The sequence below is a fragment of the Enhydra lutris genome, unplaced genomic scaffold, assembly GCF_002288905.1.
Source record: "Enhydra lutris kenyoni isolate GAN:26980312 unplaced genomic scaffold, ASM228890v2 scaffoldscaffold55, whole genome shotgun sequence".
In the NCBI taxonomy this organism is placed as follows: domain Eukaryota; kingdom Metazoa; phylum Chordata; class Mammalia; order Carnivora; family Mustelidae; genus Enhydra; species Enhydra lutris.
Window position 1 is genome coordinate 14755257 of NW_019154139.1, and position 12161 is coordinate 14767417.

The window sequence follows — 12161 nt, forward strand, 5'->3', positions numbered from 1 at the left end:
CTCCCATGCCGCCCCTCCCCCCAGCTAAGCAGAGTCATGTGACTGATGTGGTGCTGGAATGAAAGCCTGATTCCGAAGGGGACACCATGAGGGAATGGGAGCTTCCGTTTTGTGGTTCAAGCGGAGACAGAGGCCTTGAGCTTTTTGCTGGGTTTGCAGGTGAAGTCCTGTGGGAGGAGTGGTCCTGGTGCTTGTGGCCATAGAAATCAGGTCCTCTGTCACCATGGAGCTGCCATTACTGACTTTGGCCTTCAGAGCATTTGGTGGCAGCAGCAACAAGGACTTCAACAGGCCTTTCCTGTGTCATGGCTTGTAAGTCATCCCTAAAAGCTCCGCCTTTCAAGTGGTTTCTCCAGTCCATCAACAAATGTCTGAATTATCTAATATCTTTCAGCAAATCCCCTTTCTTCTTAAATTAGTCAGAGTTGCTTGTTGCTAGGAACCCTGACTCATGCAGGCCCTGAACCTAATGCACGTCTCCAGGAGGGATCTCTTCAGTGCAGAGAGGAGCATCATCACCTCCTCATTGTAACGATTATGCTTCTATTAATGCAGCCTACAGCTAAATGAGCTCTTCTAAGCAACCGTACCATATTGCTGATTTTCCTTAAACTCACTGGTCAGCTGAAACTCTCATATATCAAGGGTAGATATTCATTCCCTGGTCTAAGGAACTTCTAGAAGAAAAAAAAAAAAAGACTTTATGTACTTTCTTATTACTGGCTCAACAGAAAACAATATCTGAGAGCCCCCCAACCACAATATTTAATGTATGAGAGGGATTCCTTTGAAGTGCTGAAAATTCAGTCATTCGCTTGACAAGGAAAGAAAGTAATGAGTAATTATGGATAAAATCTGCCACTCTTTCTTCTTGCCACCCACTCATTCCCCACAGCAAACAGCTGACAAGTCTCAAGGTCACCCAGCAGCCATTTGGAACCAGATGCTTCCCTCATCCTGCCCCACTATCAAAGTAATTTTAGTGAAAATGGGAGGGACAGTTATCTTTGATCGTTCCCTTCTTGGTCCTCCTGGGTGTCGCTGCCATTTTCAGGATGGGTCTGTGAGCCCGGAAAGAAGTCTCATGAAATAGTATTGCAATAAACAAGAGTTCTCTTCTTTCCTTCTCTGCCAATGCCAAAGGAAAATGGAAAACCAAAGTGAGTGCGGATGGGTACTTCATGTCAGAACAGAGAGGCAGGTGAGGTCCCACATGTATGCTGGGGCATCAGTAAACACCTGGGGGTATAAATACATTTGATTTGGACTAAAAACAGACCATGAAAACTGGAGGTAGAATGAGGTTGTGGGTGAATAATACGTTGGGCTTAATTTAGACTCTTTGGAGCCTCTACCTAGGAAAATTTAACTTCAAATGATTTCCCCAGATGTATATCTAAAATGTCTTCATGGTCTGGGACAGAAGGAAAGGCTCATAATAACCCACAAGGTTGAGATTCCATAGAGGCGGGTAACCGGACAGAAGCCACGGATTAGTCTGGCAGCACAAAGTTTTGGAGATGAATCTCTGATGGCCATACTTGACATTGGCTGGGTGCTCCCCAGGTCGGCAGCAAGAGGCTCACCTAGATGCTTATTGGAAATGCTGAATTTCAAGCCTGATCCAGCCTTACTTAATCAGAACCTGCATTTCAACGAGATCCCCAATGATGTGCACACAGAGTGAGTCTGAAAAGCACTTCCCTGTGCCATCAGTGAGATGTTTGGAGAAGTCAGTCCACGATAGAAGCTAAAAGACCATTTAGGACAAGGCAGAGCTGTGGTCCTCCGTGATCGATCACCAACACCAGAGTGTTGGACTAACATCACAAAACCGTCTCCCCTGGATGCTGCAGGATGAGAAAGTCACGTCCGGTTCTCAAGAGACATCACTGTTTTTTGGGAGCTACAAGCAGAGAACAAGCAGTCAGAGTCAGGCTGTCTTCCTGCCATACTTCCTGACATGTGCCTGAATTTGGTTAAAAGGAGACGGGGGATGCCTGGGTGGCTCAGTTGGTTGGAGGACTGCCTTCAGCTCAGGTCATGATCCTGGAGTCCCGGGATCGAGTCCCGCCTCAGGCTCCCAGCTCCACGGGGAGTCTGCTTCTCCCTCTGACCTTCTCCTCATTCATGCTCTCCCTCAAATAAATAAATAAAATCTTAAAAGAAAAAAAAAAAAGGAGACGGGACACAGGGGAACGGTACTCGGCAATAAAAAGGAACGGATTCTTGATACGTGCAACATCCTTGGACCGCTCTCAAGGACACGGTGCTGCATGAAGCGAGCCACTCTTCGTACAGTTGCATTTATAGAACACTCTCGAATGACAAACCTTTAGAGCTGGAACACAGATCTGTGATTGCCAGGGCTGGGATTGTAGGAGAGGAAGGGCGTGGGAGTGACTAGGAAGGGGGAGCACAGGGGCACCTTTGTGGTGTGGGACAGTGATTGGGGTGGTGGGAAAATGGATCCATACTGGTGACGAGATGGCATTGAACTGGACATACGCGTTGTGCTGATGTCAATTTCTTGGTTTCAATATCATACGACAGACACTTCAGATGCCACCGCTGGGGGCAAGTGGGTGAAGGGTACAAGGACCTCTCTGTACTGTCTTTGCAACTTCCTATGAATCTGTAATTATTTAATTTTTTAAAAGAATTTATTTATTTATTTGACACACAGAGAGCACAAGTAAGCAGAGAGGCAGGTAGAGAGAGAGGGGAGGAAGCAGGCTACCTGCCGAGCAGAGAGCCCGAAGCGGGACTCGATCCCAGGACCCTGAGATCATGACCTGAGTCAAAGGCAGAGGCTTAACCCACTGAGACACCCAGGCGCCCCTCTGTAATTATTTAAAAGCGAAAAGAGAAAAGAACAAAACAAAAAGGAGATGCTGGTCGCGAGGCTATGATTTGGTGAGAAGCAGCCTCATCATAAAACATGTGTGGAGCCTCGTTGGAAGGCGTTTACTGGATTTATTGCCTCTTTTACCAAAGACATCATTGTGCACTGAGGCTCCTTTACCTAAGTCCTCCTGGATGCATGAGTGTAGCAAGAGGAGTATGACGTGTTCAGTCTAGGTGCACAGAACATCAGCTCAGAAAGGCTTTCATTTAGAGTAGGTCCAGGATGGAGAAGGGTCCTGACCAAGGTCACCAAATAGCCAATGGCAGCAGCAGGACCAGAGGCAGGATCTGGTGCTCAGCCCAGAACCCCTCCATTCCACCACCCGCCAACTCTCCTGGCAGATCTCATCCCAGAGTTCTAAGGTGGCATTAACATTCAGAACTCATCCGAGGTTAACTCTGAAAGCAACATCCAAAGAACGCATCAATGCCATCAGGGCATCTCTTTTAATTGCCTATTCACGCCGACAGATTGTCTTTTCATATTCGGAGCTAAACTTGGAGGCATGTCCTTTCATAGGGCACTCATTACCCCACTGCCTCATCAGTAATGGGAACTAATGTGCAACGTGATTGCTGAGTACAAGTTCTATTTTTTCCTACCAAGCAGGAAGTTTAAAATCTGCTGGGTTATTTTTAAGGAGGGCAAAAAACCAGGCATCCTACCAGCTTCCCAGTGGTCCCGTCCAAAGGTACATGCTGCTTTACCCAAGGCACTGGCCAGCTTGGGAAGGACACAGGTGATGTGAAGTTTCACCAGGGAGATTTCTCCATGGAGGGGTGGGGGATGAGTGTCCACACTCAAGTGGCAGGAAAGGGCGTGGGCTAGTTGCCACTTTGCTGAGGACAGCAATCCTGGCATTTTCTGGAGTTGACATTTGGTGTTTGGTTCCCCTGGGGATCTGTGGCTATCTGTCTCCTCTTCAGCCATGGTCCCCAGCCCTAGACTGAGAGTCAACTTGGCGGGTCTGTCCCTGCTTGGTCACTTCTAGGGCCCTGGGCTCAATGTCATGAATCACAAATATTGAGTCTCACGTTCCTGAGTAGATGAGGAGTTTGGGAGAGCAAATCCCTGCAACTCTAATATTTAGCAAATATAGTAATAGTGTGAAAGTATTTTTAGTACTTACATTTAGTATCTATATGACATATTTATAGTACTTATATGTAGGAAAATCTAGTTGAACTTGGCTTCCATTGACTTAAACATTTCTTGATCAATGACTTTGCGTGAGGCACCATGCGAGGAGCTATGACTGCAGTGGAGGTGTTTTTGGGGAATTTCTCCACCTTCCCTGGAAAAAGTAGTGCAACCCTAGAGCTCACAAACCACCCTGGGCATGGCTGCAGTAGAAGGTTCTAGAAATGAAGGGCAGGTGATGGGCATTGAGGAGGGCCCTTAAGGTAATGAGCACCAGGTGTTATAGGCAACTGGCGAGTCACGAAATCGTACCTCTGAAACTAATAATACAAAAAAAGAAATGGAGGGTAGAATTGTTAATCTTCCCTTCCTTGTGAGAACTGTCAAGTTCTCCTTCCCCCTGCTCTGTCTCACAAGTTTGGAAGTGCCTTTTCCTGCTGCTAACTGTGTAGGACCTGTTCAAAATATCTTGCTTAATCCTCCCAACGATGCTGGTAACTAGTTATATTTACACCAATTTTTCAGAATGGAAAAATGAAAACTAGGTTTTGTGAGAGACTTGTCCAGTGTTCCAGGGCTAGTGAGGGGCTGGGTTGGTTTGGATATGTGCAAGTTTCCAGACCTGCTGGCAGCCTGAAGTCTGGCAGTGGATGGCTGTGCATCTCCCAGACCGGAATCCCCAAGCCCAGAAGCCCAGAAAGCTGTCTTGCAGGGTGTCGGGTATGGCCCATCCTTGAGGGAACCCGAGTGGGGGGATGAGGGTCTGCGCCCATTTGTCTGTGACTCAAGCTTGCGACGGCAAAGCGAGGGGCGGAGGGAGTGAGCAGGGAATGTGAACAAGCAAGGAACCCAGGACTAGGGAAATAAAAGATTTTCTCCGAGGGCTGTGTGGAACCCTTGCCCTTTTATCCACCCCGCCTGCAAAGCGCGCTGCCCTAGGCTCCTGGAATAACGGGGGTGGGGGGGTGGGGGTGAAACCACGCCCACCTGGGCTAACACGATCGCCCTGGGGCTTCAAGCCACGCCCACCCGGGATAACACTTCCGGCCTGGGGCTTCACAGGGGCGGGGGAAACAATGCGAGCCTCGGAGACAGAGTCACAGAACTAAAGAACCTCACGGGCGGAGGAGATCTTAGAGGCCCGTCCGTCCATCTGGACCCTGAAGGGTGCCTCTTCGGGGAGTCTTCCAGCTTCTGCCTCCCTTGATGGGAGCTCACACACCTCGATCCCCATTTTGGAGGGGGGATTCTCCATCTTTTGGGAAGCACGGATGACATGTAAATACAGGATATACAAGGTCAATCGCACACGTGCAAATATTTTGGCGGCCGCAGAAGCCCAGCCGGGGCCGTCGTGTTTATTCGGGTGACCGTGCGCACACCCTCCTCCCGTTCCTCCTAGCAGTGGAAGGGGTGCAGGGAGCTTTGTGGCCGGCAGGTGGGCTCAGCCTTCTCCCCGCAAGCAGCTAAGGGCTTCAGACGCTTTGGGCTTCACTAAGGACCGAGTGACAAAGCCTCCTGTCAGGGAAGTAAAAGGCAAATGTCGCAGCGTACGCTTTATCTTTGCAGAAGGAATAAATCAAATGGTGTACTCACCCCAGAGGCCACGCAGGGGGTGAAGCACAGTCAAAAATAAACCGACCTTGGGGCGCCTGGGTGGCTCAGTGGGTTAAGCCTCTGCCTTCGGCTCAGGTCATGGTCTCAGGGTCCTGGGATCGAGCCCCACATCGGGCTCTCTGCTCAGCAGGGTGCCTGCTTCCCTTCCTCTCTGCCTACTTGTGACTCTGTCTGTCAAATAACTAAATAAAATCTTTCAAAAAAAAAAATTAAGTAAATAAAAATAAACCGACCTTCTGTTCTCCAGGCCGGACTGGCACTCGGAGTTCCGGCTCCCGCACTCGGATACTTTGGTTGCTTCTTAAAGAAAGAGCTTGCCTGCTAAGCAGGGCCTCGGGGTGGTGAGGTGAGCTGTTTACCCCTGCCTCCCTGCCCAGGCTTCCTAGCCCTGCTTCCTGTAGGCCTTGTGGATGGGTGGAGGGTGTGGGGGGAATCAGTCTCCACCCAGACCCGGGCTGGGCCAGAGCGGACCAGGTGGGGCCTGGGTTTGACCACAGTGTTGAGGCTACCCGAGAAGAGAGCTGCTTGTCCCTCTGTGGATCCCCCCCCCACCCCAGAATGCTGCCGCCATCCACAAACATCAAGTCAGGCTGGCCCTTGGTAGGGGACACACCATGTGGGAGGGGACTTCTTTTTCTCCACTTCCCCACCCCCCACAAAGCTTCCTCAAGGCACAGAAGAGACAGCCAGAACTTAAACCCTCTGCAGGCCGATTAGCCTCATGAGGCCAGTAGCCAAGGTGGTCTCACCTTTAAGTCCTCCAAATGGGGGGGCACCCAGAGGTGTACGCAGGCCCCAGGGGACTTGAGCCTGTGAGGCTGACATCTCTTCCACAGAGCGGACAGGGGGCAGCCCACTGCCAAAGACACGAGCCCCTCCCTCTCTTTCACCTGGCATCTTCATTTTCCTTGACTTTTTTCTGCGGGACCACATTTTCCAATCTTTCAAATGAATGAAGTTCTCAGGCCCCACCTGGTGGGGGAAAGAGCTCCCTCGTACCACACACACGCGATGCGCGGCTTGGGAAAATCGTTTAATGACAGAGAAAGCACACACCAAACTGCAACAGAAGCCTGTTGGGAGTTGCCACTGTACAAATTGGAGGCCAGAGGCCCCAAACTAGCATAAGACATTCGCAGGGAAGTCAGTCGTGGTGAGGGGAACATCACACAGCATTTCTGAGGATGTAGAGGAGGCAGGAGGCAGCGGTGACTCACGCATGGGCTGTGTATCTTCTGGAATGTGGCCTCCTCTGCAGGCAGTCTCTCCCCCCTTCTTCATTTGATGGTAGGGCCTGGGGAGGTTTGCAAATGACCAAGTAGGAGAGAGGCCTCGTGGATCCAAATCACTGACGGGCCAGCGTTGTAGGCAGACATGGCCCGGGCGCTCACGGGTCACACCCATGTAACTCGGCATTGGTCCTCTTGGACGGTGGCTCAGGGAGCAAGTTCGATGGGTGACAGCAGCTCCTCGGAGTCTAGGGTCCATGCACAACTTCCCAAAGGCATGCGAGGAAAGAGGATTTTACCAACGAGACTTTGCCAACCCCAAAGGGTAAAAGTCATTCTCGTTTCTAGCTAGGTTCCAAATTAAGGGACAAGAAAGAAAATGAAAAAAGGCAGCAACTCAAAAATTACTTGGAATATCGTGGCACTTCACCAATCCATTTTGTTTATAATATATGGCAGAGCAAAACGGACCCCTGTCGATATAAACTTTCGTTATAGATAACCTTATAACTGTACACTCTCGGGATACAGAAAGAATCCTTCCTATCATACACGTTTCATCTTTAAAAATAATCTAACATAGTCATATATCTGGCTAGTAACAAACTATTAACATCTTCTGAGAATACAGAGGAAACTTTGGGATTAATAGTAAATCCTCTGGCGTGCGCCCTCCCCGCCCCCCATCAGCATCATGAACACATTTCTGCAAAAGCATCCCAGAATCATTGTTAAAGGAAAGGAATAGGTTCTAGTTTTCACCAAATGGATTTTTAGCAAGACGTGATGGAACGTTTTTTTACCTTGGCAAAAATGAAGCACAAACATAACATTTCACTGGTTCGGGCCCATGCAAATGCATGTTTTGTTATGTGGGGATGTTTTATTCTCACCCCAAAATAACGATTAGCATGCACGTTGTTTTCAACTATCGAGTTAGAGATAATTATTGGCAGTGCACCTCTTTTGTATAACCATGATCACTAAGGCAAGGTTATTATTTTACCTTGTATAGAATATCAGTAATAACTTGTCAGATGCATATGTTTATATAGTACAGACCGGCAACTTACTGTTTAAAAAAAAACAACAAAACTCAAAACACAGATCCCTAAACACAATTCAATTGAAAATGAACTGTTAAGCTTTTAGAAATAGATTTTAAACTACAATGCTGCCCTGTTTTTTTTTGTTTTGTTTTGTTATGAACATTTTAAAAAGTGCCCACCCCTAAAAATTCGCCAATTTATTTCTTCGTTATTGGTAACAGTCTCACAAATTCGCTACCACGCTGACTCTCCCTGAACCGCAGAGACGAAGGTCCTTCGTGGGAACACAACGCTCGCTCGTCAGGGTCAGAGCAGTCACATTCTCCAGCTCTCAACCGGTAACCCAGACGACCTTGAGTCCTCAATTCATCCACTGGACGGTGGTCCCCGCCCCGGGTGTGTGACTGCCCCAGGGGTGCTTTCCTATGGGCTTGGTTTGGCTGCCCCATGTTGACCTTCAAGCTCCGGACCCCGCTGCCCTCTGACCTTCAGACCAGAGGCATGTCCTTTGTTTTTCAACAGGAACACACAGGAGCTGAAATTGCTTATTCGAGAGAAGCTGAGGCAGTAGAGACAGCTCCTTGGCCTAGCCAAAAACAGACGCCAGGTGAACTCGGTATGTGTTTGTGTGAAGCCAGTGCAGCAGCAGGGTCTGGAAAGTCCCCGGGGACCGTTCCCTGCCCTGGACGTTTCATACGACAGAACCTTTGGAAGAGGACAAGTGGATTGACTGAATCCTGATGGCCAACGTCCTCTGTAAGTCCTGGAGCACATCCTGGCCCGTCCCTTCGCCATTTTTGTCATAGAGGAGCTGCTTGAAGGCTTCATTTTCGATGAGGACCATCATGTTTTTGAGAAAGTAGCCTTCACAGTACGCTGAGAGCTCTGTGACTCCAAGAAACTGGAGAGAGACAGGAAGCAGGAGAAGGTTAGGTTTCTGGACCACCTGCGTACCTAATAATGGCTAACAGCCATGAGGGTAGATTGATGACAGTGGCTGAGATTCTCTGCGCTTTGCTGCATTCCCCTAGGGGACTGGGGTTCATTTCTCCAGGGCTTGGCCTTGTGACTTCCTCAGGCCAACAGCAGGTGGCAGACGTGAGAGCTGCCAAGCCCGAGCTAGCTTTAAAGGGCCAGGTTCGGACTTTCACACTCTTGCTCAGAACCCCACCTCTGCAGACAGAACAGGCGAGGCGAGCCTGCTGGGAGGGTGAGAGGCTCCAGGAAATTGAGAGAAGACAGTGACCGAGCCCAGCCAGGGTCACCCAAGCCAAGCACAGCTGACCAGCCAGCTGACTTCAGAAGCAAGGCCAGTGGAGACCAGAAGAAACTTCCAGCTGTCCTGTGGACTCCTGTGCTGAAGACCTGCTTACTGGTTTAACCCCCGGGTTTTGCGTTTCTTTGTTGTACTCTAGCGAGCTGGTGCATGAACGGAGCTGCAGACACAGCTCTAAGCGCTTGGAGTGTTGGCTCATTTGACTCTCACAGCAGTCCCAGGTGGGCATGGACTACGTACGCCCCGGATTTGGGGCAGTGGTTTCTCTACCAGGGCTGATTTGGCCATCCAGGGGACATCTGGAAAAGCCTGGAGGGAGTTTGGTTGTCACGACTGGGAGGTGGCGGTGACGTGTGTACCACTGGGATCTAACGGGTGGAATCCAGAGATGCTGCTGGGGCTGCCACCATGAGCAGGAGAGCCCCAGCAGCAGAGAATCCTGCAGCTCGAGCAGTCGGTGCTAAGGCCGAGAGAGTGATCTGGACACAGGGTTCCTTGCAGACTAAGCCAGTGGGGGAGGGATGATGTTGACCTCCATCAGGGGCCAAGTCGAGGCTCGGCAGATGGCAGACACTTAGTACTTGTTGAATGTAGGAGCGAACAGTTAACTAACCGAGTAACAGACTCATGGAGAACATCGACCGAGAGCTTACAATGTGCCAGACACCTTGCCAGGCACTTCGCCTGCAACATCTCATTTAATCTCCAACCTCCCTGGAGGCGGGTGTATTACCACTTCCAATTTACAGATGAGGAAACAGACAAGACAGTAACTACTGACAACAAAATCACGCAGTGCATCCAGGGCAGAATCGGGCATGGAACTCTGGTAATTCAAGTCCTAAAGGCTGTGTGGTTAACCACCAAGACATTGCCTCTAGCCCAGCACCATTTCTCAGAGGGTGGGTATTTAGCCTCATGCGTGTGCCTGGCGGAGGGACTCGTGTTTGAGGCACGGAAGTACATGTGATTATGTGGGTTGGCTGTCTTCAGACCTTTTCTACACTTCCCAAAGCTTGTAAGTCTCTCTATCACAATGAACTGGGCACTCAGAAGTTAAGTGCTCCTGGAGATGACATCCTGCTCTATTTAGATGCTGAATTATCTACATCATCTAAACGCTGAATCATCCTTCTGAAATCCCTGATATCCTGTCCTTTAAACCAGACATGCACTTTAAGTTGTAGATGTGGAATGGTGCAATGATAATGAGGCAGTGCTGACAGGGTTCCGGGGGAATGAGCTGGAACACTTGGATTCAAGTGGGGGCTCCTCTACTTTCCTGAAGATGTGACCAGGGCTGGGTCACTTTGCCCAAGCTTGGGTTCATCATTTTCAAAATGAGAATGAGGCCACCTGCATCCCAGACCTGTCGGGATGATTTATGGCATGATTCTGTCATTTGTCACACTTAGGAGAGGCAGGTTAGGAATGTAGCTAAGAGGGGGGCCTCTGGGATCTTTTTTTCCCTTCCATCCGTCCTTCCTTCCTTCCTTTTTTTTTTTCTTTAGATTTATGACTTTAGCCATTAGCTGTTGGGCGAGTACATAATCTCTCTTTGCCTCGAACTTCCTATCCATAAAATGGGGAAGATAATACCTCCCTAATAGTCTGTTGTTGAGATTAAATGAGATCACGCATGGAGCATCAGAGCAGTGGTCAGTTGTACTCAGCACTCAATGCTAGCTGTCATTGTAAATGTAAACTATTTATAATTATCACTCTCTTTCTCACCAGCTGGTATCCAGTGACCCACGTGGACAAAGTAGGTGGCCAAGCTGGGATAAGGGGAACTGACTGTACCTACAGAACCTAGCCCAGGGGCGCCTGGGTGGCTCAGCTGGTTGAGCATCCAACTCTTGGTTTTGGCTCAGGTCATGCTCTCAGGGCTGCAGGACTGAGCCCCACATCAGACTCCGTGCTCAGTGGGGAATTTGCTTAAAGATTCCCACCCTCTGCCCTTTCCCCCATCTCTCAAATAAATAAAAATAAATCTTAAAAAAAAAAAAAAAACAAACCTAGCCAAGCCAACTGGCCCTTACAAGGACCAAGCCTGTAACCACGAACTCCCTGATGCCATGTGCTAATTCACCGAGCCAACGGCAACTGTATGCGAAAAAACCATGTGCAACCTTGAGCAAGTCAGATAACTTTCCTATGCCTCAGTTTCCCCAGCTATAAAATGGAAGGCGTGAACCAGAGGCACCAGGTAATTCGTGGTCTCTGAGAGACCCAGGGGACAAGGTGAGGTTTATCATGTGAGAGGGCTTGTTATCACCCAGGGTTCGCATAGTATCTTGGAGGCTGGGAGAGACCTTAGGAATGATTTCATTCTTACAACATGAACCGTGCTCTTACAGTCCCAGACTATAAGCCTTCACTCTACAGGTGGGGTAAATGAGGCTCAGCGTTGCCTATCTTTGATTCTGCGGACACAGAGATCAACCCTCTTTACCACACCTGGCCACTCACTTTGTCTATCAATGTCCCTCATTGTAAGGCAGTAAGTGGAGAATAATAAATACTTAATTTACATTTGGTGATATTTACTCAATGGTGACTGTAGGTCAGACCCTGACTACCTCCACATAGCTAATTACTGACAGAACTGGGGTGGACACTCTCATCTCCTAGATCAGTGGTTGACAAACTGCAGCCCTTTGGAAAAATCTGGCCCCCCACCTGCTTTTGTAAATAAAGTTTTATTAGAACACAACCACATCCATCATTTACATATCGCCTATGGCTGCTTTTGTGTGATTCAGCAGAGTTAAGGAGGTACAAGGCGACTGTGTGGCCTATGTGAAAATATTTACCTGGCCCTCTACAGCACAAGTTTGCTGAGCCCCATCCCTAGACTATAATTTTTCAAGGGCAGAGACTATGTCTTACTAATTTCTTATTATATTCTGATGAATACAGTTTCTGGTAAACAGCAGGTG

At 48.9% G+C, this 12161-nt stretch overlaps 1 protein-coding gene across 3 annotated transcripts in view; it reads right to left on the reverse strand.

Moving 5' to 3' along the window:
* Positions 1 to 6688: 6688 nt before the first annotated feature.
* The window catches only part of LOC111157627 (BTB domain containing 11), a 300226-nt gene continuing 294753 nt past the window's right edge, over positions 6689 to 12161 (reverse strand). For all 3 annotated transcript variants that reach the window (XM_022519208.1, XM_022519207.1, XM_022519209.1), the window contains one exon: positions 6689 to 8844. In XM_022519208.1, coding sequence (XP_022374916.1) covers positions 8635 to 8844 — 210 coding nt within the window. In that variant the 3' untranslated portion in view covers positions 6689 to 8634. The remainder of the gene's footprint in view (positions 8845 to 12161) is intronic.